Source organism: Agelaius phoeniceus, chromosome 1, assembly GCF_051311805.1.
Source record: "Agelaius phoeniceus isolate bAgePho1 chromosome 1, bAgePho1.hap1, whole genome shotgun sequence".
Lineage (NCBI taxonomy): Eukaryota > Metazoa > Chordata > Aves > Passeriformes > Icteridae > Agelaius > Agelaius phoeniceus.
The window spans coordinates 26,446,263-26,473,587 of NC_135265.1; the positions used below are offsets into that span (position 1 = coordinate 26,446,263).

General features: G+C 41.6%; 1 protein-coding gene across 1 annotated transcript; it reads right to left on the minus strand.

Annotated features, from left to right (window-relative positions):
* Positions 1 to 9,462: 9,462 nt before the first annotated feature.
* On the minus strand, positions 9,463 to 27,264 carry ASNS (asparagine synthetase (glutamine-hydrolyzing)). The gene is made up of 12 exons (XM_054632022.2): positions 27,127 to 27,264; positions 25,080 to 25,362; positions 21,493 to 21,730; positions 19,853 to 20,038; positions 19,445 to 19,546; positions 17,286 to 17,413; positions 16,403 to 16,529; positions 14,977 to 15,083; positions 14,537 to 14,637; positions 12,662 to 12,743; positions 12,254 to 12,409; positions 9,463 to 10,941 (listed from the first exon to the last, which is right to left on the minus strand). The coding sequence occupies exons 2-12, from the start codon at positions 25,326 to 25,328 to the stop codon at positions 10,732 to 10,734; spliced, it is 1,686 nt and encodes a 561-aa protein (XP_054487997.1). The 5' UTR covers positions 25,329 to 25,362; positions 27,127 to 27,264; the 3' UTR covers positions 9,463 to 10,731.
* Positions 27,265 to 27,325: the final 61 nt, after the last annotated feature.

Consider the following 27,325-nt stretch of genomic DNA (forward strand, 5'->3'; position numbering starts at 1 on the left):
ATTCACAGTAAAAGCCCCTGTGGGTGTGAATCCATGCAATATAAAAGAAAAAATATGTGACTGTAATTATCTTTTTAATTAAAATATCTGATTGCTATATATCCAGGATAGGCCTGAAATGCTACATCCATCTCAGCAGATGCCAAGGCATCTGGAGTTCTATCACCTTTCCCCCTGCTATGAGCTATACTTCTCTGATGCTATGATGCAAACTTTCATTGCAGATGAATCACAAATAAAAACAGCCAGTGTATACAAACTAAATTTAAAACTAAGTAATATGAAAGGATTCACTGCTTGTTGTTTTCCACTTTGGAAATGAACTCGTACACCTCCATTTTCAAGGTTACCTGAGGCATCATCACAACTACCCCCATTAGGAGCAGGTGGGGGCTGGACCTCACTCCTCTGGGTTAGAAGCAGCACCTAAGCCTGCCCATGCTTAAAGCAGATCCCACTTTCAGCTGGCTAGAAGCCAGATCTAGCAAGGTGGGGGCTACACGGTGGGAAAACTGAGGTGGCTTGTGGCAGGGACCACACTGATGTGAGATACAGTGGTTGTACTGGCACTCTGACAGCTCTTTGTCTTTCCAGGGCTAATTTTCAGGCTGATAAACTTCTGTATGAACTCTCACTGAGCTCAGTGAGGAGGAGAAGCTGACTGCTGGGCTAGCAGCACAGCAAAAGGACTGTGGAAATCATGTTGAATAATGCTTGGTGAAGGGTAGAAAGAAAGAAAAACTTTAAAATGCTGTTACCCTTGCCTGGAGGACCCTGGTGCTCACAAGAGCTCACAGTGTGTGTGTGCTGAATTTTGAGACACAGAGAGAAAAGAAAAAGCCCCACCATTCACTCCCTGCAGCCTGCACATCTCAAAAACCTCCCTACTGGAGTAACCCACTGCAAAGCCCACAAATATTCATGGGCTTTAAGTGTTTGAAAGACAGCACAGGTACTAAATAACAACATCCAGTAAACAGATTGGACTGAATTTTCTAGAAAAAACAGAATGGGTTGAGTTGGAAGGCACCTTTAGAGATCATCTAGTCCAACCCCCTGCCATGGACAAGGACACCTTTCACTAGACCAGTTTGCTCAGAGTTGAAACCTAATTGACACTGAACACTCCCAGGAGTGGGGTATCCACAATTTCTCTGGGCAACGTGTTGCAGAGTCTCACCACCCTCATTGTAAAGAATTCCTTCCTTAAAACCAATCTAACACTACCCTCTTTCAATTTAAATATCTGACCAAATTCATGCCCACCCTCTGCAGTTGCTCCAACAGGTCCATGTTCTCCCTGTGCTGGGGAACCCAGAGCTGGATGCAGCACTCCAGGTGAGGTCTCACCAGAGCAGAGCAGGACAGGATCACCTCCCTCTCCCTGCAGCCTGCCCTGCTTTTGGTGCAGCCCAGGATGGGGTTGTCTCTCTGGGTTGCAAGCTGGGTCATGTTGAGCTGCTCTTCCACAAAGAGCCCCAAGTCCTTTTCCTAGGGCTGCTCTCAGTCCATTCCCTGCCCAGCCTTATTTGTTCTTGGGATTTCCCTGACCCAGGTGTGGGAGCTTCCACTTGGCCTTGCTGAACCTCATGAAATTCACACAGGTTCACTCTGCAGACTGTCAAAGTCCTTCAGGGTGGCATCCTTTCCCTCGAGAATGTCAGTGGCATTACCACAATTTACCCTAGAAGGAAAGGCTGAGCCAAAGGCTGTCACCAAAATAGTCTTCTTTTACATGTCAGTCTAGTTGAATGGTTTCAATCTGGCATTTTAAACAACTCATTTTAATTTCTGATGGCAAAATAATGTCAGATTTGTGCTAATCTGGATTTTGGACAAGTTTCAATTTAGCATTGATTTATATGTTTGTATAGACATATATTCCAAGCTAGAAATAAAGCAAAAACACCAAATGGCATAGCCTGAAATGTTTCAACTGACTCAACCAACAATTCATTAAAAATCCCTCCTCCCATTTCAGTGCTGGCAGGGATGGCTCAGCCAGGCCATGCCACACTGGGGCTGTGGGATGTGCCTGTGCAGCAGCTCCTGGCAGAGATGGAGGTGCATGAATTGCACACATTGCAGGCATCCAGGCCAGCTGTCTGCTCCTGCCACAGACTCACTCCCAACATGTCCCCACAGGCACAAAGAGGAATTCTGGTTTTATCTGCCTTTAGTCTTAAGCAATATAGTCTGTAGACTATTGAGTACCTCAAAGGGAGTTTTAAATCATTTCTGTGGTCTTTAATCTTCCTTTTAGGGCTCCACCAGCTTTTAAACACTTTTATGTGTGGGACAGCATTGATTGCAGCCCCAGGCCATTCCTGCCTTGGACCACTGGGCAGTGCCCACTCTCCAGCTCCACTGCAGGCTTTGGAGAGGCTTTCACTGAATCCCTCACTGTCCCCAACAGCCAGACACAACTGGGACACAGGCTGTGCTCTTTTTGGTGGCAGCAGTCTGACATCCATCATATTGCACAAGCCAATCAATAACACTGCAGCAAGGGCATCTGTCAGCAAATGCAAGCAAGCTTTAAATAAAGCAATGAAAGTCTTTCTAGGAAATCAGCACAGAGAGTAAACCCAATGCTGATAATTGTTCCCAATGCTACAGGCAGTTTGACATCACAGCCCACCTCCAACATGCTTAGCACCCTTTTTGCTTATTTTTTTCCCCAGAAATACATCAATCATCTGCATTGTGACATGTGACTGCTCTTCTGTAGGCACTGTCTCCCCTACACACAGGCACTCCCCTTCACCCAGACAGTGATGTTGAAGACAGCTTCTCAGAAGCCTGTCTTGCCCAAGAGTGACACAGAGGGCCAGCAGCTCCATCCATCATCTCCATCTCTGTGTTGTTGCATGGAGACTGGTTGTCCATGGTGGAGATACAGCCAAATTTAACCTGGCAAGCCAAAGCCAGAGCCATTGCTCACAAACCCTGCCCATGAAACGGGGAGCTGGGAGGGGGTCTGGCCCCCATACCTCATTTCACCTGGGGAGCTCAGGCTCTGCAGCTCTTGGCTAATTCTGAAGCAAATCCATGCTCTGTTCATGCCAGGAGACTGGTATTTTCCAACAGCCATTATTTAAATGCAAACTTTGTCCCTTAAATTATGTCTCCTAAATGATGGCTGACTGCTTTATCATAGGAGATACTGAGCAAGTCCCAAACGTTGGTAATGACCAAATGCTCTTCTGATGAGCCCAAGCAGTTCCCTTAGCCATAATGTTATACACTGCATGGACAAACATCTCAGAGTGACAGGACAAGAGCACACAGGGCTCCTTCCCCAGCAAACAGCCACCTGCAGTGCCAGATACAGCCTCACATCCTCGTGTTATCTGCAAAAGAGCTCACCTCCCTTTACAGAAGATAATTGTTATTAAAGAGCATAATTTTTTAAATTTTTGGTTTTGGTGTTGGCAAGTGAACGAATATCCTTGAACCCACATCTTTCATGGAAGAGAAAAAGACACTCTGTGCATTATTCTTTTAATACTTTTGATAGAGACTGAAACAATTGTCAGCTGGAGAGACTGTGTGAAAATCATTATGATATTTATTTAAAATCATAACTGCTCCATTCCTGGTAGATATCTGACTTCTGTCAGAATAAACCGTCTCAGAAACTCCTTTTTAAAGAGAGGTATATAAAACATGTGCAAAAAAAATCACCTCTTGTTTTCTACATCCATCTACAAATTACACAATGTTCCCACTTACTGCATATGGAAGAAATGAAATGTGAACAGACTGTTAGACAACAGAACACTTTATCTCTCATGGTGCTTCATGCTCTCCCAGAAGCCTGGAGGGAGGAAGCCCAGCAAGGTGAGATGGCTTGGCCAGAAGTAACAACAGTGGCTGAGCTAGAAATGCAATGCACACCATGTACCCAACCAGCCACTTCAGTGCAAAGAAACATCACAAATTATAAAGAATAATGTTAAATGCTAAGAAAATATTTGCGGGGCGGGGTGGGGTGGAGGGTGGGGTGGAGTACCTTTTCTTTTTTTTTTTTTTTTCTCTATCTAAACCATTTCCTACATTTCTCTTTCAGCTGTAAAAGAGTTAAAGGATACACCTGCACCAACAATCACAGAAGCATTTAGATTGAAAAAGACCCCTAAGATCATAGAGTCAAACAAATGAAACAATGGAGACACCACCCAAGGCAAGAGAGAGTGGAACTGTGTGAAGCAGGTAAAGAACTGCATAAATTCATGCCTTATATTCTCAGTCACAACTGGAGTGCCTCAGTGCCAATACAAGTTAATACACCTTCAACGTTTTATTTTCATGAACTAGTTAGCATTAAAAACATCTAGCTGAGTAACAGAACACCTTTAGTCACAGATACTCAATTTTGGCACATAGAAATGCTTTAATTTTCACTATAATAAAACTCAGACAATAGCCACATTGTGTTTCTGTGTACCAAAGCAATAAAATTTGAGCAACATGCTCTGGAAGCAAACCTGGCCTGGAGAAGATACACACTAATTACTGAAAGAATGTGTATGTACAGTGTAGTTATTCTAAGACTGCATTTAAAAAAAATATTATTCAGTGAATTTTGTGACAGTGAATTTTCACAACACCCAGAAGACATCTCAGCTGTTTTGTGAGACTTGAGCATTTGCAGCTTGGATTCCCACAGTACTAACTCAGCCCAGGCAAAACCTGCACCATGTGGGCATGCACTACAAACCTCACCAAAACCATACACAGGCACAAGACAGCACTTCAGAGCAGTTTCTTGAAATACAGCATAATGAATTCTGATGTCTGCAGATGGAAACCTGTTTATCCACAGCACATCTTCCCCATACTTCCTCACCAGCCCAATTCCAGCTTGAGGAAACAATCAAACCTTCCTGTCCTGCCCTCCCAGGCTGCCAAAGGAGTTCCAATTAGTGTCAATTGGGATAATAGCTCTATTTGCATTTTTAAGCTATTATTAGCAAGTTGTCAGTCAGCCAGTAATTTGTATCACTTTGATATAATGAGTATTTAAATATTTAAAAGGAGAATGTTCCTTTCTACCACCCCCTTCCTTTTTGTGCTAAAATAATAATGGTTTTAATCAAAAGTAATTTGTATTAATATACATTTTGCCCCAGGTGTTAAAGGCAGTCTTCAAGAGCAGTGGTGAGAGATGTTAAGTAATACAGTTTATTAATATAGACAATTACTTCTATCCTTGAGAGTAGCAAAAATGGAGGCAGCTTTTACAACCAGAACAACCTGATTCTCCTCTTGGCCTCTGCAAGATGATTATGGTTTAGGAATTGAGGTCAGTTCAATTAATTTTATGTACTCAATGTTATAATTTTCTAAAGGACTGTTTTGGACTCAATTACTCTTTCTTCTCCTTGATGAAAATTCATCAATTAAGCACCCTGTACCACAAAGACACACATTCCCCCCCCCAAAAAAAAAAAAAAAAAAAAAAAAAAAAAAAAAAAAAAAAGCAGAAGACCTCTCTCAGAACATGTCCAGAGTAGGCAAAAGGCTGTGTGTGTTTCCATGTTGCCATTACACCATCTATGATCACTGGGAGATGTTTGTCCTGACAGGGCTCGAGTCTAGATGCTAAGGTATACACAATTCATCCTCACACAGCTCACAAAACAACTGGATTGACCATTTACATAAACAGGAAATCTTTCCAAATTTATATGATGTACTGCATTTTATAATGCATTTGTATTTTTAAAACAATGCTTTTGAGAAAAAAAGTACCTCAGCCTTTCTGACATGCCCCTGTAAAACTTCCCAGTAGCCTTGAGAGGTAGGAGTCCATGGAGTCCAGCCATGCCAAGGGCAGGGCCTCACACCTGGGTCAGAGCAAGGCCAAGCATACAGACAGGCTGGGTGGAGGATGGATTGAGAGCAGAACTCCTTCCCTTGAGGGGAAGGACTTGGGGTGCTGGTGGACAAGCTTGAGCCAGCAGTGTGTGCTCAGAGCCCAGAAAGTTGATGGTTTCCTGGGCTGCACCAAAAGAGGCACAGCTAGCAGATCAGTGGAGGGGATTCTGCCCCTCTACTCCACTCTGGTGAAACCCCCTGGACTGCTGCACCCACCTCAGCATGGGAAGGACATGGAGCAGTTGGAGCAAGACTGGAGGATGCCATGGAGATGATCTGAGGGCAGGAGTGGCTCTCCATGAAGACAGTGTTGGGGCTATTCAGCCTGGAAAAAAGAGCTTATAGCACCTTCCAGTACCCCAAGGGATCCTACAAGAGAGAGACATTTTAGAAGGATATTCAGTGATAGAACAAGGGGAATGGCTTTAAATTGAAAGGCAGTAGATTTAGATTAGATTTAAGGAAGAAATTCTTTACTGTGAGGATGGTGACACATTGGAGCAGGTTGTCCAGAGAAGTTGTGGATGTCCCATCCCTGGAAGTGTTCATGGCCAGGTTGGATGGGACTTTGAGCAATCTGAGCTACTGAAAAGTATCCCTGACAATGGCAGGAAGGTTGGAACTAGATGATCTCTAAGGTCCCTTCAAACCCAAATTTTTCTATGATTCTATCTTAATGTTCTCTTTGTATGACCTGTCTGAACTCCTTATGATCCTTATATTAATCATGGACGAAAAAGGAAAAATGAAAACTCCTAAGAACTTCAGGGGCAAAATTAACATTGCTCATTCCCTAGTTTGGTATTGTCTTCTAACTTCCCTAGAACTGACATTTTATACCTACCAAACTCATATAACTCATTTTTAATATACCTAGTTTTGAATTATCTCTAAATGGAATTTTGAACACCTTCAATACTAATACAATTCAACTCTTAGCTGCCACCTTACCTGCAGCACCAGCACGAGAAGCTCTACACATCTTTTGAGCAAGATTAATTTGAAAGCATTTTATTTCATGCGTGGCTTTATCCTTTTTCTAATCAAGTACTTATTAAATTCCACGAGGCTCACGCACAAATCCCAGTGACAATGGTTTGTAAGGAAGATATTAAAAGCAGGGAGAGCAGGAAGGAGCGCATCTTCCCCAGGGATGAGGAGCTCATCTGCACGGACGCGCTAACTGGCGGCTGCCATCTGCCGGCTAGGAAAAGAAAATTTTGTCAAAAATTAGGGAAATTGTCCCGGAAGCAACTTCCCGATCCGAATTCAAGTTTTGACAGACTCTTTGTGGAAACGTGGCTGCCTCTTGGCTTCCCGGGACACAGACAAGGGGCGCAGTCAGCCCCGACTCGCGTGGCAGAAACACAAAGGCGGGCGGGCTCCAGGGGAGCCAACATCTGCTCATGGGGTGATTAAAAGATCCAAACCTGCTGGAAAAAAGCTGGTTGCCCAGCTAGTTTTCTCCTGTTGAGAGAGTTTCCAAGCACCAAAAAGTGGCACTACAGAGAGGGGTGGGTGAAATATCACAAACAGGTCTTGGAAAGCAGCTGTTAATGTACCACTTCCCCCAGCTACTACCCCTACCAACTTGCAGAGAAGCACAGCAGCAGTCCCTTTGCTGGGAACAAGCTTTTTAAATAAAAAAATTAAATTACTCCTTTAAATGAAAAGAAATTGAAATTATTCAATTAAAATAAAAATACAATTCTGCACATTACCTGCATCCAGAGACAGGCTTACACAAAACTAAGACTTTCCAAACTACAGCCATTCTGTCAACCACAATATCAATGTAAATACATAAATAAAAAGCAATAAGGCCCAAAGTTCCAAAATGAGGGACTGTGAAGGCATGATGCAGGTGACTTGTGTGCTTTGGCTATCCCATGGAAAGGCATTGAGGAACATACAGTATAATTTTTACAGAAATAAGCAGCCTCTCCCACAATTCAGCTGCTCTCTCCTTTGGAGACACTGTTCCATAGCTAGGTCAAACACAGGCTTACCTTGTATCAAATCCTCTTTTCACAACTTCTCTTAATGGGAGCCAAAAATTAGGTCTCTATCAGAAAAAAAAAAATAAGTCCACCCCTCCAATACTCTAAGACAGGCTGCTTTTACACTTTACTGTGGCTTTAAACAGAGTTTCAAGAATTTTACCTAATTTCAAACCATCCCACATCAAAAAACTCTGACCAATGGACTCAGGGTCCTAAAGTCCTGCCAAGTGCTCTTGAATCTTACGTGCTGGTTTGTACTGGGGAACTTCTCTAGAGAGCCACTGTCAGGAACTCTGGGATGTGGCACACCCACGGAGGCTCCCCACAAGCAACCAACAGGAGGCTAAACCAGCACCCAGGCTTTATTAAAGAGATGAAGGGCATGGGGAGCACCTTAAGCACCTGGCAGGTCTCAGACCCTGCAGTGCTCTCTTTGGAACTGTTAACTTCTCATTCCTCAAAAGGAGGAAAGATTGCTGTGAGAATAAAATTTAATAACTGAATTGATCCAAATTAAAACAAAACCAAACAAATCCACCCCAAATCAACAAAGAAAACCCTACATGTTTTTAGCCACTTTGCAAGAACCCTATAGGCTGTCCCTCAGCTCTCATCAGTCCTGCAAGCCAAGCAAATACTCATCCCTGCTTTCCCCAGGTGGACCACTAACTTCAATTCCTCATCCTCACCTGACACAATACCCAAACCAATACACTCAAGCTGTCAGAACTGTGCAGATTAATTTTATCCAAAACAAACAGAGTGAGAAAAAGAGGCTACCACAGCAGGAAGAAAGCTAGAATATAACTAGACAGCATTGCACCCTGGATCTGCATCCTGTTCCCTCCTGTGACAAACTACAAACATGGCTGCAGCTAGCAAATGGCCCTGAGTAGCTGCATGTTTTTGTCTTAATTTTTTTTTTTGTTTGTTTTGTCCTTTTTTTTGCCTCATCTTTTATTTTAAAGGGAAAAAAATAGAGAAAATATAGTATCACAGAAACCAAAAAGGCTGTAGAATTTCATACATGGAGAAGGAATGAACAGGTTTTACACTCACAAGACCTTTGACAAGGCAGCAAGCACTGTATTCTTCCTGTGCACATTAGCAAAAAGCTAAAATAACTAAATCATCAGTCTAGAATATTGCCCTGATACATAAATCTCCAATGTACTAGGAATTTTTTAAAAAATAGCTGAATTTCCTTGAATGCTGCATTGTTGCAGCAGAAAGTGCATTTGAGCAGTGATCCCAAAATATGTTGAGCTTGTTTTCACTTCAGGCAAATACTGTTTTCTCATCACAGACTTGGAAGTTTACAGTGAGTAGTAAATCTTACCTGTACACATCAGTACCCAACCACGTACTCTACACTTCCCTCTCAACTCAAAATATTCTTAACTGCTTCAAAGAAATCCAAAAAGACAAGCACATGGCCTTCAAGTAAAGAAGGCTGCAGGAATATATTACAGACAGCTCACAAGTGCTGTGGTGCCACCAAAAGGTTTCAGTAAAGTTTCTGGGATAGAGACTCAAATGCAGGATTACAGTGGAGCAACAAACAGACACCCAGGCATTTTGTGAAGGTTTTAAATCAGAACAGCTTATATTTAATCTTTTAAATAAAAAATGGCTTTGGTTTCCTAGTCAAGAGTGACAATAAAGACTTGCTTTCATAAAGAGCATGATGCTAATCAAGTCAATCTGCAGCACACATATGTATTTCTTGACCACCCTTATACTTAAGTTACCTTCACAAAAGTAACCCACACAGCTAAGTAGTCAATAAAAAGTAATCTTGGGTAAAACTTCAGGTGTTTTTTCAGTAGAGTATCAGAAGTTCTTGCGATTTCTGAAGCAGTTTTTCCCCCATTTTTCCAAGGAAGGCATCTGATCCCATTGTTGTCAGTGATGCTTTCTCCAACTACAACCTATAGTTAACAGGTTTGGTTCACCCACACAGTTGGCCACTTGTGGTTCAGCAGCAACACAGCTGACCTTTCTTCATCATACAGGTGAGAAAACTCACAATAAATGAAAAATTTCTTAAAATACTTACTCATGCAATTTCCATCAGACTGATACACATCACCCAGTTAACACTCTGTTTTTTCAAGAATAATAAATACATTTATAAAAACTGAAGTCCTTGAATTAGAAACAAAGACATAACTTGGCTTCCCTTATCCATTCTGCTCTTTGATAACAGTCACAATATCTTTCAACTGATGGTATATTTACAGAACAGCTGACTGGTAGCTTCACGCTAACAAATAAGATTGCCATTCATATAATTCACACCCAGGAGCATCTCAAACTCTAGAAAGCATCTCTGCATAGCTAGGAATATGTAAATACTTTTTGAAAACTAAACCAAGGATTTCAGGAGTGTGTAGAAGGATATTCAGAATAGAATAATACAGATACTATCCAAGTCCCAGGAACACAAATCACCAGATAGCTAGAGTCCAACTCCCCTTTGCTCAGAGCGTCAGCGGCAGTTTGCATCAGCCTGATTCAAGTCCTCAAAACAAAACTCACATTAAAATAGATGAAATGATTTCAAGGAAAATTAATACAATCAAGGTTACATAAGAAACAGAGCTGTCAAATAAAGCAGTCCCTTATCCAGAAAGTATTTTCCCATGAATTACAAAGTTTTGGTACAGCAGCATAAGTTTTTAATAGTACACTAACAACAGAGAGCTTTCATTTCCAATAGCACTGTCAAGGTACATCTTAAAGATGATTTAAGCTTTATGTTTGCATAATTTGTTTGATTTTCTTAAAGCACAGTGCACACAAAACACTTGCAGCACTTTTATTTGAGGATTATTGGAACAGTCTATTCTTGGGTAGCTGACTTGTAATGTTTCAATGTGCGTGCAGAAGGATCAGTAGCTTTAACCCATCTTGGCATCCAGTAGTGGGGCAGCCAGCTGCTCCTCCCTGGGTAGTGCTTTTCAAAGATCTGGCGGTAGTAATAACTTTCTTTTGTTTTAGGAGGATTGAAAGGATATTTCTCCGCTGCCTTCTCCAGTAAAAGGTCATCAACCTACAGACAAGCAAAACTCAAGTTAAGCTGCAAATATCTTCAACTTTTAAAGACACACAAGGATTCACCAACCACTAAACATCCACAGTTTTGGGAAAAAAAAAAAGTCTATTCTAGAGGCACAGGTTTGACAGGTCAAACAAACCTGTGTCACTAGCTCACTTGATCTTTACAAATATATAAATGTATTTCCTTCCAGTGCTGTTGGTATTTCTCTGCAGGAAATGTGAAGCCCATTTCTCTGGGACACAACCACCTTTGTTAGTAAGGTCACAGACACTTCTTTCCTACCCTTCCTTTGCTGTGAAACAAGTGCAAAAACTTAAAGCAATCATTTTGCCAACAGGCTTCCTAGGCTGTTTTTGTAGCTTGGGGAAGAGTTGGCTGTTATAATCAACACCAATAACCATGCTCTTAGCAACCAGAAGACCTGGGATGCAGAGGCAAAGACACCTGCAGTTGCTAAGTTGGCTGAGAAAGGAAGGATAAATAGTTGCACCAGTTGAGGCAATTTCAATAAGCAGTTTTGGCTGCCATAACGCTGTTTAAATTTTCATGTCTGTGAAACAGATTTGCTGCTCCTACAGCAGTACAGGCTCAAACAGGTAGCAAAACACTGCTGCTTGACCCAACTACTTTCTTTCCTGAGGAACCAGAAAATGGGGAAGAAAGAGTTGGTGGTAGGACAGACAAGCTCCCATCCACAGGCTTGACTACACGTATTTCCATGTAACAGAGCTCTGGTGTAAAGATGGTGTTATTCCTTCCTCTCCATGATTAAACTACCTCTGCACTCCAGAGAGGATTATCCTTTGTACAGAGTCAAAATGCTGTAAGTCTTCACTGGTTAACAACGCAAGCAGAGGCTTTAAAAAGCAAAAAGGCTTAGCTAGGGATGGCTTTGAAAAATGAATGATGCAAACAAGAAAGTACATTATAAGGTCATTATGCTGTTACTCAGCTGCAGAGTAAGTTCATGCAAGTGCCTTCAGCTGAAGCAGCTGCTTTGCCTGTAACCCAGAAATTGTGTTTGTTGATATACAATCTAATTTGCAATCCAGACACTTAAATGATGTTCATTTCCTTACAGTCATTTCTGGCAGGGGCTAGCATTTCTAACTAGGATCACAATGTCTTCAATCAACTCAGACATCGAGAAGAACATTGATTAAGGTTTGTCTTACTCCTGCACAAGTTAACTCAAGTTAACTGCTGCATCCTGATTTATTCTCTCAACTAAGCCTGTGAGCTGCCTCCCACTGGCAACCATATCTAATACACTTAAGTGAGAAAGGAAAAAGTGGTATTCTACCTGTTGATCAATGTAGTCCTGAAGAATGGAAAACCAGGATTTCTTTACTGATGCTATACCATCACTGAAAGCTTCTTTGGGTCTCCAGAGAATTTCTTTGGGAAGTAAATTGGAATCTTCAAAGGACAATCTTAAAAGGTATTTTTCAATTCCATTCTGTTTGCAGAACAAAAAACAATGTCATGAGTCTCAGGAACTGCAGTGCAAAGATCTGGATTTAAACACTAATGAAATGGATTCTTCTCAAAAGTTTTGATCATTAAATGGCTCCCAACAATTCAATAAAATATTTAAGAGCATGCTTGACTTTGGGTGGAGGACTTAACCATTGAACTCAGCAATCATGCTTAGAACGTGTATCAGTGAATTTGTAAACTTACATTTGGATCCAACCCTAGTTTTATGTACCTTTGGGATTCGCAGTTCTGCTGGCAGAGATAAATAATAAGAAGTAAACCGATGATCCAAAAATGGGACTCTCAGTTCAAGGCTAAGCAGAGGGAATAAATAGAAAAGATACTGAATTAATCCAACAAGTCATCTACTTACAAATTCCACAGCAGCTAAGCTTTCCCTGTCTTTTACATAAACACCAGGTTTTCTGCTTTTACTTGGAAGCAATTTCACTTGCACATTTACAACTACCTGAATTTAATTCACCAACTTGTGAAGTGAGGTGTATGGTCTACACAGACTAAAGACTACGATGTTTTCTAATGCCATATGCCTTGAATTTACAGACTATAGTCCTATAGGATCTGCAAAAACCATTGCAACATGCATGCAAAAGCACATTCTAAAAAACCCTCTTCCTCTCAGAGGACTAACAAGTTGCTCACTAGGATTTGTATCAGCATTTGTAAACATATCATAGAACCAAGCAAGGACTTCTGCTGCCATTTCTGAAATCCACATTTGTTTGCATTGTCAAGAAACACCAAAAAGGAGCCCTACAGCATTCACACAAGTTCTCTCCTATACCAGTGATAGATACACACATACAAAGCCTTCCAGCTTTTGTATACCACAGCTTCTAAGGATACAGAAGGCAACAAATAAAATGACAGTAACTGCATCCTGAGCAGAAAGGATCCCTCTCGGTGTGTCTGCTCAAGAGACATTATGCTGTCCAGCTTCACAAATGAAAGGAAATGTTATACTCCATCCTAGTAATTTCATTGTCTCTTTAGTTTCTACTCTGATAAAAAGTTTCAGCTACTTCAGGTAATACCCACCTTACGAAAAAAAAAAACAAATTGACCCAATACTGAGTATTCAGTAATCAAATACTGAGGGCTCAGTTCCTCCATATAGTAACAAGATTTGCACTGCAAGTCTTTCTTTATAGTTATTCTTGTTCCTAACTGATAAGGGTAGTTTCATCCTTTCCTCTTTACTATTAGTTCTTCTCCCTTTTCTCCATAAATCTGAACTCCTTAAATTCTGTTTTAATTCGTTAATATGAGTGTTCTTTCTTCCTAACAGTGCTGTGCAGCTGGTCCAAAGAAAAACAAAAGTGGCCAGCACGTGATATTAAACAGCCTTCAAAGTGTGGTGAAAATTTTTAGCACAAAACAAATTATAATGCAAATGGCAGGTCTCCTGCACTAATAAAGAAAAACACAAGAAAATCAAGAAAAGCTGGGCAAGTCATTTTGTGGCAGGATCAATATACAACAAAAGCCTCCCAACAGATAAGTTGTTTGCTTTGCCAAAGATACCATTTTTTCTTACCTACAGACAGCTTTCCAACATTGTTCTCGGTTTAATTAATGTATTTCTTTTTAGTAAAATGCTTCTGTTGAGTATAACAATACTATTTTCTACAGCACTCAATTTGGAGATTCTTCAAGGTATCAGTTACACAGACTGTATCCTAATATCTCTTTATTACAGACAGCTACCTAATGCACATACCTTTTCCAGTATGTTGTTTTAGTTCTGACAATCATCAGATTCAAAGATTTCTCTTTGACTAAACCTCCAAAGACCTCAAAGTCAAATACAAGTTTTTCTTCCCTCCTTAACTCTGAATATTTCTATTTCTAATTCACTGCTTCTGTAAAGACCAGTACAGTCCTAGACAAAAAATATTTCAGTTGGCAACACAGTGAGCCCTATAGTCACCGATCAGATTAAATTTGGCAGCGTGCTTTACTGTTGCTCAAATTCCTTAAGCCTACAACTTCATGTTGGCATACAAATCCTCAGTAGTCTTTTCCTGCCTAATCTTCTTTTGCTTTTAAATTATGAGTGCTCAGCATCCAAGGGAATACATTTTACCCATGTGCTGCGGTAGTTCTGTCTGCACGAAGGACATCAAACAGGTAGAGCTCCTTCAGAAGCCTCTCACTCTCTTCTGCAGCTTCCTCAGGAGATGGTGCCTGAAAACAAACACAGCATGGAGCACACAGGTGGAACACAGCTGCACTGAGGCAACCACTGCTGGCTGTCCTGCATTTGAATTGCAGTGACCACCAAGTGATCTCAAAACCAGCAAAAACTACATACAAGAAATAACAGTCTCAGGAACCACTGAAGATTAGGAAAGCTATTTTTAGGTGATTAAATCCCTTGGATTTTATGCCACCCCAGAAGAAAACTCAACAAATATACAGTTATGACAACTCTCAAACATCACACCTTGAGGTATCACAGATGTTCTGTTGAAAGGCAGAAAAAGCAGCTAACTCAAGGGCATTCTGTATAGTGAATATATTTACCTTATGGAAATATATATATCCTTGTGTCAGCTCATCTGATCCTTCTCCTGAAAAAATGACCACACTGTCTGTTTTCTTCCGAATATATTTGGAGACAAGATACATACCTTCAAAAAACAAAATTATAAAGTTATTAAAGCACATCTACATACATGGTACTATATGCAGCTAGTAGTTTAAAATTTAGCATTTAGGAAATTTGTGTCCTACACTTCCTTCTGTAGCAAAAAAATGATGTAAAGTAGCATCTTATTGTTACTCAAAGCCACCAACAGCCACACTAAGTTGGTGCTGCAAAGATATCTAAACTGTGTATTTACACTTGGCCCTCAAAATATCAGAAAGATGTGTCTACTGGGAACACTGGAGGATTCCCATGGGAACAGAGAGAGGAGTTGTTCTAGCTCCATTTAAAATTAAGTGCGTGATTAATTCCAGCACAGTGCTGAAGAAACCCTCTAGCCTTGGGGAAAAGCAAAAGTTGCTGTTTAACTCTCCACCACTCTGAGTTGAACTGGATGAAGCCCTTTTTTCAATTTCTTTTGTAAAGAATTTTTTATAAAACAGAATTATGCCTTTCACTCAATGCATCTTTCTGAATGGGACACTTTTACAATGAAAGTATTACAAATCTAAAGAAAAGGATCTAGTTCATTATTATACTACGCAGCAAATTAAAAAAAAAAAAGACAGAAAAAAGTTTTAGTAAAATGCTTTAATTTTTATAGAAATGCATTCATATTGCTAAATCAAATCTTCACAGAGGAAATTCCACTCAGAGAGTTCAGTTTTGAAAACTGTGTTGCCTATTTGGCTTCATAACTCCTTTATGATGACACAAGATTAACTGGGTAAAATGCTGTAGCTTGCATTACACAAAAGGCCCCATTGGATTAGGGATTTTCCCCTCTCATCAGGCTGGGACTGCTTTGTTAGAAGCTGCTGCTGACTCCCTTTACTTCTCAGAATCAAGCACACATTATAAGAAACTGTGTTACTAAACCTGTTTTACCAAAAGGCAGTAAGAAATATTTCACATTAGTATCAAAATTATGCAAGGAAAGGGTAACTGTGATTTGCTGTCAGTACCTCAGAAAACCTGTCAATTTCCCCCTTCCTCCAAGGTACATACTTACTAGAGCAGAAAACTTAGACCTGCAGATCTAACATTTCTTCTTCATGTAACTATTGCTTTTCATCTCAAAGCTTCAAGAACAGTTCTTGACAGTTGCTTTGTGAGTCAGGGATTTGTAAATAACTGCTTTTGCCTCAGTGTGGTATTACAGATAACTCTGGGTACCAGAATTTTGGAGTCCCAGTCCCCAGATTCAGTGCCAGCTGGGGAATCTAATAGATGAGCATGTAAGTTTGCATAAAATTTTATTTGGGTGATATAAACCAAAGATTGCCATTAAAAATATCTTACCAATAGAAGCTCTGATTGTTGTTATATCGTAGGTTTCCAACGAGAAGATAACCTCCTCTATTGCCTGAATCCCCTCTTCAGTATTAAGTATTACTTCATGATGTTCACTGCCTATATGTGCTGCCACCTGTTTGCAAAAGGTCAAAATAATGCATCACTTTTCAACTAAAACATTTTATAAACAAACATTGTGGTTAAAGCAAACACATTCAGTGAAAGCACCCGCTCTCTTCTACTGCAATGAAAATTATGACATTAGGCCAAGGAAAGCCATTTCTTAGCAGAGCTCTGACTTGCAGTGGTATGCTCACCAGAGAGAACATAGTCTTCTTAATTACAGTGTTCAATCATGATTGCAACAGACCATCCAGCTGCTTGCCTAAAATGTTAAAAGAATCTGTAGAGGCTCTAAATATTCCAGATATCTGCCCTTAGGAGAAAAACCAGCATCACAAAAGTGATGAATGCCTGCTTAATACCCCAGATGCCAAATGGCTTGTACACAACTGTAATAATTAACTTACAATATTTAACATATATACAAATGCCTTAGTATAGGAACCATAACAGTGAGACCTACCCTAAAACCCAGAGGCAGAACTGAGACAAGTCCAAAGTACTATCCTTTTGACAACAATGCAAGGGGACTCTGTCATGAAAGTTTTCCAAATGCAAGAGAAAACAGGTAAGGTTCCAGTTGCCTCTTTTGTAAGATTAAGCAGCAAGCATTGTACTAAATGATTTACTGCAAACTGACTTACATCATAGCAATAAATGAATTTTCAGTGTTATCATTAATGCCATACCATGAAGTTAGCACCATTAATATACACTGTTTAGCATTCAGTAGCTCAGAACAAACTGAAAGCAATGTTTAAGATACCTTTCTGGCAGCAAGTAAGTCAGGACTGTTTTCCATTCCAATTGCAAAGGTTTGTAATGGATAATTGATGTTGATTTCTTTCATCAGTTTCAGAAGAACAGCAGCAACCAAGCTGGAATCTAAGCCCCCTGCCAACAAAACAAATCATCTGATTAGGTGTTTGAATGATGCTTTGCTTCCCCCTGAAGGAATCTAGATACTGGAATCCTATGAGTGGGCTTCATTTTTAAGCTGTGTAAATACAAGGTACTTCTCATACAAGTGCACATTTACCTCTGTTAATAAAACAATCAGGCAACTTTAGTGGAACATTGTCAGTAACAGTTATCAGTACTTTTGGTGTCAGAAGCATCAGTGGAACTCCTTATTTAGGATAAACAGGAAGTACACTGAACATATTGTACTACTAGAGAATATACCCCTTCTCAGCTCTACTAAAATGGGATTTATAGTCTCCATTTTAGAACCACTCCCTATCTTCCTTTTACCTACACATTTGACAGTCAACTGATAGGACTATGGATTTTTTTTTTTTTGTTTGCTTAAGTAAAATAACAGAATGCTTCATGTAAGGGTTCCACTCCATTCTTTTTTTTTCTCTCCTCTTCTTTCTAGAGAGGAGTGAAAGGATTTGAACAGGTTTGGATAACAAGCAGAAAATAAAACCAAGAGATGCACAAGCTGCCTAAATGTACTCTAAGGATCCACCTTCTAATTATCATGAACTATTTCTGCTAATCCTTGTCTAGTTCTGCTTGCTGTTCTCCTATAGAGTACTGAGCAAAACACAGTACCTGTTTGTCCACATCTGCCTGCAGTTCTGACAAGCATGAGGCAAAACCCTTTTCTCTTTGTTTCCTATAGTCTGCATGTATTTTTTCAGCTAATTGCATTACCATAAATTCCCACCCTGATCCCCTTTGTGGACATGCTATCTAAAAAAAACCAAAAAAACTATTTCCTGTCAAAATTACATACAAATTCTGAGTAAAGGAGAGCCCAGAAAACAGAGGGCTCAGGATGTGGAAATCAGGAAAATAAAAACCCAGGTTTTCCACTGTGACAGTGAAGAATTCCCTCTATGATTAGAAACAAAAGCAATTCTCTGTGATGTTCCAAGCATACACAAATTTGTGAAGCACTGAGATACTCTGGTATCATTTATATGGGCACATAGTTTTGCTTCCTGCATGTGCATCTGAGGAGCTGCTGACTGCCTTCTAATTTGATATTTGAAATTTGAGGTTTAAACAAGCTTTTTTACTGAAACTGAGATCTTCCAACTCTATGTATTTTCCAGTTTAATTTACCTTCTTCCTACTTTATATGATTGCATAGTAAAGAAATGGTCCAGCAGTATCTCCTGGCCAGTTCTCTCTCATTCAGATGCACATTTAATAGGATTCATGACAAATGAGTGTAATTACTGTTGTAATTAAAGTGAATGCATGAAAAGCATTCCAGAACTCTAACCACAAGTACCAAGTGCCATACAAACACAGGAAATAAAGTGTCAGACCCATGGTTACAGAACCTTATCTCTATAGAGTACCTCTGTAACACTGAACCATCAGATCACAGTAGTGACCAGCTAAGTGAGTGAACAACTTCCTGTACCACAAGCTGTTACCTTATCTGCAAAAGAGTGTAGCAAATAATTTTGGTCCAGATGGTCTCCTGTAATATGGTAAATTAAGGAAGTTTAGGATGGAGACTAAAGCACAGTTGGGAAGTAAGAATTCTCCTGCTTCTGAAACATGCCAAGGCTTTATTCTAGGTTCAATCTCCACAAAGTGAATGTAATAATTAAATTTTCTTTTTAGACCAACCTAAGCATAAATCTCATGTATTTAAGAATATTGAGTGATTTTCAACAGGAATACTATATTTATTTTTCTTATTTAAAAATGCTCAGTGTCTCAATAAACCAAGATCCCAGCCCAGAGTAAACTTAAAAAACATAAGACTTTCAAGATACTTGTAAACTGGAAAACTATTCCAAACTAAGAAGTTCTCTGTTGCCTGTTCTAAAAAGCAAATGAAGATTCAGATCACTCCAGGTACATTGCAGCAGAACAGCCAATATACTTTCCTTTAACTACTAGAGAATGGGCAAAAGAGAGAAAAGGTACAGAATCACTGTGGTTCTTGCTCCTTACCTGACAGAAGACAACCAATCCTCCTGTGAGCCATCAAACGTTTCCTAACAGCATTTTCAAAGAGAATACGGATGTTGCTTTTCACTTTGTCAATGTCAAAACCTGCTCAGAAAAACGAAAAGGGTAAAAAAGTCCAAAAAGTGTTACTTAGACTTTGCTGGATGATGCTAATTAGGAAACAAAGATATTTGTCTGAATCTCCTTTGATAACAAGGATACTCAAGTCCATCTTTGTAATGACTGCCTACAAAAACAATTCTAAAGTTCCCACATTTTAAAGGTTCTTACAGGTTGGTTTTTTTTCTTAAATAGTACTTTTTTAAACCAATCAATACAAATTTTACATTCAAAGATTATGGTTTTTTCACTCTTAAATCAGAGTAAGTAGCAAAATCTTTGCTGTACTACCTGAAGGCAGAGCTTCCACTGTATCACATGCAACATGGAGTGGTTCATCTTTACAGCTATGAAATTTTACTAATTCCACTGATGCAACCTTGCCAGAGGGCTTTAAGTCCAACACTTCATAATGACCCGGAAGAAATGGCTCCACTTTAGAACATAAGGATGTTGAATGCTTTAAGTTGATAAGTCCTACACATAAAATGGGAAAAAAGAAAAATGTCAGAAAAAATGTTCTTGACTTAAAATGGTTAAGCCATCCCTCACTCAACAGCCACTCTACTAAAACTATATACAAATATTTTCTCCAGATCCTAAATCTGGTATTAAAAAAAAAATCCTTCTGGGTCATCATCAGTCCTGGCCAGAGCATGATTCTGCTTCTGGCAGGATGTACACATAGATCTGAGCCATCTCAAGCTGAGGCAGATAGCAGAGAAAGCAAAGTTTTACTAATTGGCAAGTAGCAATTTATCCCTGTGAGCACTAGGAAAAGTACATTTCTAACTGACTACATTATGGCCAGGTCAAAGTATAATATGTTTAGGAGAATTTGAATGACAATTATTAACTTGTTTTGTGTTTAAAATTAAGTATAGTCAAGCTAACAAGGGGTTTGCAATAAAACAACATCACTGCAGTGATTGCTTAATTGACATATATTTAGTGATTTCAAAACTCATTGGTTCTAGACTGATTTACTCCACTGCCAAGGTATAACACTTACAGCCAAACCTCATTTCCATTCCCCCTGTGAAAGAGGATGCTTTGCACCTACTGGTCACCTGGATGCCCCTTGAGGACATCCTCAAAAGGGACACCGAGTTGCTGTTAGAGAGAGACTGGTAATTTACTGTGTTAAAGGACACAGTCTCCAAAACATTCACTTCCCTTCTCTTTTCACAAGCAACAGAAATGGTGCAACACCTAGTATTACTACACAGTACTATTAGAAGAGTCAACCTACATTGGAGTCTGATAATAAAATAGATATACAATACATGGGACAGAAATAATAATGAAAGTCAACTTTAGCCAAAGTGCATTTTAGGCAATACACTCCCTTTTGACACTCTTTGGATTTGTTTATGATAGCACCAGGACTAGTGATAATTACTTTAAAAGGGAGAGCAGTGATGTGTCATCTCAAAGAAAAAAAAATCATCATCAAATAAAGTATGTGATTCTGGGAAATTACCCAATGCTGCAGTAAATTTCAGTAGGGTTTCAAAATTCTTGGCTTTTACAGATTAGCAGTTCTTGTGGTATAATTACCTAGTTCACTATGTAACACCAAGACCAAAGTCTAATAATATTTATTGTAGCATAAGTCTAGTCTAAGTCAATAGACTACATTTAACTGTGGCCTAACATAAAACATCTTGAGTTCAATACTGCTAGGACTCCAGAACTCAAAAAACTCTAGTTAAATAAGCAAGTTATTTTAGAGATATTAAGGACAATTAAACATCTTGGCTGTTTTTATTTTAGTGACGTGTAGTTCTTACGTTAGTAAACATAGCTGATCTATTACTGAACTTACTGTTCATTTTCTCTTCACACTAAGAAGAAAAGCCCAACAAAGAAGTTTGCCTCCCAACAGAAATACCTGAGATTATTTAGGCACTAAACACAACTGGCTTTACCTTTTGCCTCAGAACAGACACCCAAAAATCCATCATCAGTCAGCACCTTAAACAGTGGTCTGACTCCATAGGTATCTCTCGCCAGAAACACTTTTCTGTTTGCAGTGTCCAGAAGGATGAAAGCAAATACACCATCTAGCATGGATGCTGTTTGTTCTATTCCTCCTCTGTTGTATAGATGAAGGATAACTTCACCATCCACTAACGTTTGATAGTCAAATCCAAACTGCTTCTGTAGCTAAAAAAAATAAAGAAAAACATAAATAAACATTTGCAAACATTGGCTGCTTATTAATTGTTCCATAACAATAATCTTCCAAGTAAAATCACAGTTTAAAAGTTATATTAATATTTCTGCCAAAGAAGGAAATGATACTTTTGTGTTCAAAGTTGTACTGGGTGGCCTGGCTTTGGTAGTGGAGGGACAACAAGGGTGGCTGCTGTGAGACACTGCCAGGAGATCTCCCCATGTCTGGCAGAGCCAAAGTCAGGTGGCTGCAGGACAGACCCACCACTGGCCAAGTCAACCAGGAATGACAGTAATGCCTCTGTGGTAACATATGCAAGAATAAAGAAAAGTTTTTGTGCAGATGTCATTGCGGCCAGAGAAGAGGGATGTGAGACTGCAAGGAGAGGAACAGCCCTGCAGACACCAAGGTCTGTGGAGAAGGAGGGGCAGGAGGTGCCAGAGCTGGATTCCCCTGCAGCCCATGGTGCAACCCGTGGTGAGGCAGCTGCGTCCCACAGCCCACAGAGGGTCACAGGGGTGCAGAGACCCACCCACAGCCCATGGAGGAGCTCCATGCTGGAGCAGGTGGATGCCTGAGAAAGGCTGTGAACCCACAGGAGACCCATGCTGGAGCAGCTCCTGGCAGGGATATGCAGAGTGGTGCAGAGAGGAGCCCATGCTGGAGCAGCTCCTGACAGGGATATGCAGACCAGTGCAGAGAGGTGCCCATGCTGGAGCAGGTCTCCTGGGAGGGACCTGCAGACCAGTGCAGAGAGGTGCCCATGCTGGAGCAGGTCTCCTGGGAGGGACCTGCAGAGTTGTGCAGAGAGGTGCCCATGCTGGAGCAGGTCTCCTGGGAGGACTTGTGACCCTGTGAGGGACCAATGCTGGAGCAGCCTGTGGCAGAGGGACCCACACTGGAGCAGTCTGTGGAGAACTGTTCCTGTGGGACAGACCCATGCTGCAGTAGCTTGTGGAGGACTGTCTTCCATGGGAGGGATGCCACACTGGAGCAGAGGAAGAAATCTCCTTTAGCAGTGGCAGGAACATCATGTGATAAACTGACCATAATCCCCATTTCCTGTTTCCCTGCTGGGGAGGAGATGATAGAGCTTGGGAAGGAGAACGTGGTAAAGGGAAGGTTTCTTTTTTCAAGACTTATTTTGCTTCTCATTACCCTGTTCTGATTTTGTTGGTAACAAATTTAATTTAATCTAATTTCCCCAAGTTCAGTCTGTTTTACCCATGACTGTATTCGGTGAGTGATCTCCCCCAGCCCTTAACTCATGAAACTTTAGTTGTATTTTCTCTCCCCTGTCCACTTTTTGGAGGGAAGCTTTGGTGGGTGCCTGGCATCCAGCTGGGGCAACCCACCAAAAAAATTTTACCCAGGGTCATCTCTTTGGCAATTAGACTGACAATGCAGTCTGAAGCAATTCATGTTAAGGCAAGTTTTCAGGGATACACTTCTGAGATGTCAAACTGCAAACCCATGACCCTGGTCTTCAGAAGCACGAGCCAGCCATTGTGTAAAAAAAACAGTGAACAACTCAAAACACATTGATACGTGCAACATCTCTGCAGAGTAAAGTACTTTGGAAATAAACTTTGGTTTACTTATGCAGTAACTGCAATTCCTCAGCTTTTTTTATGCAGAGAATTTCCTTCTGCCTAATCTTCTTCCATTCCTCAAACTATTCCTTTCACTCTGCCTGGGCATATAAAATGGGAGAGGAAGAAATTAGCTGTCAGATTTAAGTCAGATCAAATATTCTTCATGTTCTGGTGCTACTCTTAATAGTCTTTTCAATACATATGAAACAGAGGGAAAGAAAGGGCTTCACTAAAACTCTAACAAGCCAAAAACACCCACAAAACCAATGCTTTAACATTTTAAGTTCCTTAGTTTTAATTGTTACTTATGGGTAACAATTGGCAGCCTCAGATCAAACTGAGTCTATGTAAAAATAATTAAGTCATTGCCCTGAGGAAGGCACCTGTTTCACCATTGATCCTTTCTTAGGTAGGTTTCAGCCACAAACTTGAAAGAAAAATCTCATTATAAAGAAAGAGGGTACATAATGTAATGACAACAACCAAACAAATTCCTGTAGATGGCAATGCAAGTGTTGCACAATTAAGGTCCCCTCAAGACTGTGTGTAGCATGACTGAGAATAATTCTTACTGTTTTCAACAGCAGAAAAACTACAGTGCAAAACACTGCAAGTAATACAGACTGTTGGTATAATAGATTTCACATGTACTGCAGGACAAAGTCTTACCCTTCAAACAGCCAGATACTTGAAGACTGGGAAAAAGAATGAAATCTCCTGGCTATTCAGTCAAATTCCCAATGACATTACTGATGTCACTGATGTGACTGACAGCAGCCTGACCTGACTTAAAAAATGTGACATCAGAAATGCTATAAAATTAGCATTAGAAGTACTATAATATCTCAGATTATTCAAACGTTTCTGATGCTACCACATTTAGTATGGGACACATTTTACACATTGATTCAGCATGATTCACAATGAGACACAGTTTTAAGCTGCTTTTGACATCAAATTCGGATGATCTGAATCATCTTGCCAATAACAGGCAGCATGGACATCTCACACGGGGACTGAGGAACACTGACAGTGTTTAGCAGCAGCATCACATCCATCAGAGACATTTAGCACCTTTAGGAACTATGTAAGAGTTGCTACTTGTTTTGTGCCTAAGAGACTTAGGGAGCTCTCAAAAACCCCACAACAAACCTGACTTCTGCTGCAGACAGCTAAAGACTTCTGTGGCATACTGGAAACACCTCTCCAAGGCTTATTGCTTTTATATAAATATGTAAGCATGCATACTATGTATCACTATATCTTAAGGGACATATCCCATCTAGATTGAGAGGCAATAATAAAAATGCAATACCCAACAACTTGAGAGAATGACGACCCAAAACAATTGAAGAGCAAGACAGACTAAAAGCATTTGTATTATGAAGAGGGAAGAAGGGGAGAAAGAGGCTTGAAATTCTTCTCCCCAAGAGATAATGAAGAATGTGTCTTAATTTTCAACTGAACAAACCTGAAGATGCAAGTATTTATTGCCCTTCTTGTTAATTAAAACGTCATTTTTTCAGTATTAAAGTATGTTGCTAAACAAGCTACCAGATTTACAGCTCATTGAGATAATTTACTTCCTTTTAAATACTAGTTCTTTGCTAACTTCCCCATTTCTTTTCTGATATTCTAGTCCAACACATTTTAAAGATGTTTGAATATCCACTAGTCTTGAAATTAAAACAAAAAAAAGAAATAAAATTTTTAAAAATTGCCTTACCATGTACACAACACTTACCTGTTTGAAATTGTAGATTTCTCCATTGTAACACAGCCACAGGTACGGGAATTTCTTCACCCGGATAGGCTGCATCCCATATAACTGATCAACAACTGCCAGCCGGTGGAAGCCAAAGCAGCAGTTGGTGAAACCATTGACATTCTCAAAACGAAACGCATCAGGACCTCTGTGTGCTATCTTCATGGCACTGAGACACTGCACAGAAAGGCATTCATCGCTCCCAAACAGGGCCCAGATCCCACACATGGTGAGGCTCTTGCTCTAGCTGCACGTGGAGAACCTGTTCAACAGAGACATGAACACTGTAAGCAAGAGCTGACACTTTGTCCTGGGTCTGGCTGAGAGGGAGTTCATTCTCCCCTCAGAGTGCTGTGTTTTGTGCTGGCATCACAGCAGTTTTGGCTACTGCTGACCAGGGCTCACACAGCATCAATGCAAGCCAACATTTCCCCCTTATCAGAAGGCTGGGAGCGGGCAAGACCTTGGAAGGCAACGTAGCCAGGACAGTTGACCTAAACTATCCAAAGGGGTATTCCATATCTGATGTCTGCCCAGATAAAAGATTTAAGGGAAAGGAGCATAAAAGGCAGAGCAACTACTGCGTGTGCTGAACCTGGCTTCCCAGGAAGCGGATGGACGTTGCTTGCTGATAGGAATAAGAAAATAAAATCTTTGTTTTTTGCTTTTGCTCGTGTATGATCTTCACTTTTCCTTAAAAGTAAAGTGCCTTTATCTCAACCCATAAGGTTTTTTATTTTTCATCATATTTTCTTGCCTCTCATTCCATCCTGCTGAAGAGGGAAGTGCCTTGGTGAGCACCTGACATCCAGCCAAGGTCAACCCACCACACAGCTACAAACCACAGATAACAGATGTAGGCTAACACTCACTTAACTGCCGAGAGGCCTGATAAAAAGAATAGCAGACTTAACCAACATGAAGTAAAACCTGCTCAAAGTACGATAAGCAAATTTTAGCCAGCAAGGAATTAGGTTTAAGTTTTACCTTTAGATACAGCAAGACTGTCTGTGATTTTTTTTTTATTTATAGAGCACAAATAGAACAAATCATTGCTGGTCACTGAGTATCATATGTTGAAGTAACATTAAACATCCTTTTAGTTTGTCGCTTTTACATTTAAAGGGGGTTTGTAACAAAGAGGGACGCTCTTTAGCAAGACCTGTAGTGACAGGACAAGGAGGAATTGTTTTGAACCTAAGGTTTAGACTGGAGTTCCCCATCGGCAGCGTGGCAGGCCCAGACGGCAGCGGGGCTGCCGCGGGGAGCGGGGCTGCCGCGGGGAGCGGGGCTGCCGCGGGGAGCGGGGCTGCCGCGGGGAGCGGGGCTGCCGCGGGGAGCGGGGCTGCCGCGGGGAGCGGGGCTGCCGCGGGGAGCGGGGCTGCCGCGGGGAGCGGGGCTGCCGTAGCCCCGAGCTCCCCCGGCCCGCCGCAGCCCCGGTGCCCCGCAGACACACACAGGGGCCTTGCAGCTCCCCGAGCCCGAACTCCAACAGAGCACGTGCGCCCCAGCTGGGCCCTCCCGATCAAGCGATGTCGCTGGAGACATCAGCCCAACGCGGCCTTAGGGCTGCGGTTCAGAGAGCCACACAGCCCACAGCTCTGGGGACACAGGGGATGCAAAAGCGTGCCAAGGGGAGCAGGGCACAGCACAACACTGCTCCCCCTCCCACATCTGTCCCATCTGGGCATGCGACGGCGCTGCGACCTCAGCCTCAGCACATGGAGCTGCGCTTTCCCATCACCTGGAGCGTCCTCCTGGTAACCCGCGGTCTCTGGGTGACCGCGGGCACCCGGGGCAGGTTCCCCCCGCGCGCACCCGCTCCCCCCGGGCCCTTCCACACGGCCGCCCCTTCCTCCGGCGGCTGCCGCGCATCCCCCCGGGCTCGCCGCTCCCTCGCCAGCCGGCGGCAGGAGGCCGAGTACCGCGGCAGGAGGCCGAGTACCGCGGCCGCTCCCCCGGCCGGCAGCCCCTCCGGCCGGCGCTGCCCGCCGCAGCCCCGGCCGCTCCCGCCCCGCTGCCTTACCCGGTGCTCGCCGCCGGCGCACGCAGAGCCGCCGTCCGCGCCGCGCCGGGGGACGGAGGAGGCGGCCCCGGGCGGCCGCGGCTCCGCCCCGCCGGCAGCTGCTGTTGAAACACGCCGCGGAGTTTCATCATGCGCCTCCCCGTGCCGTGCCGTGCCGTGCCTTACCCTGCCCTGCCCGTCGGCGGGCCGCCGCCTGGGC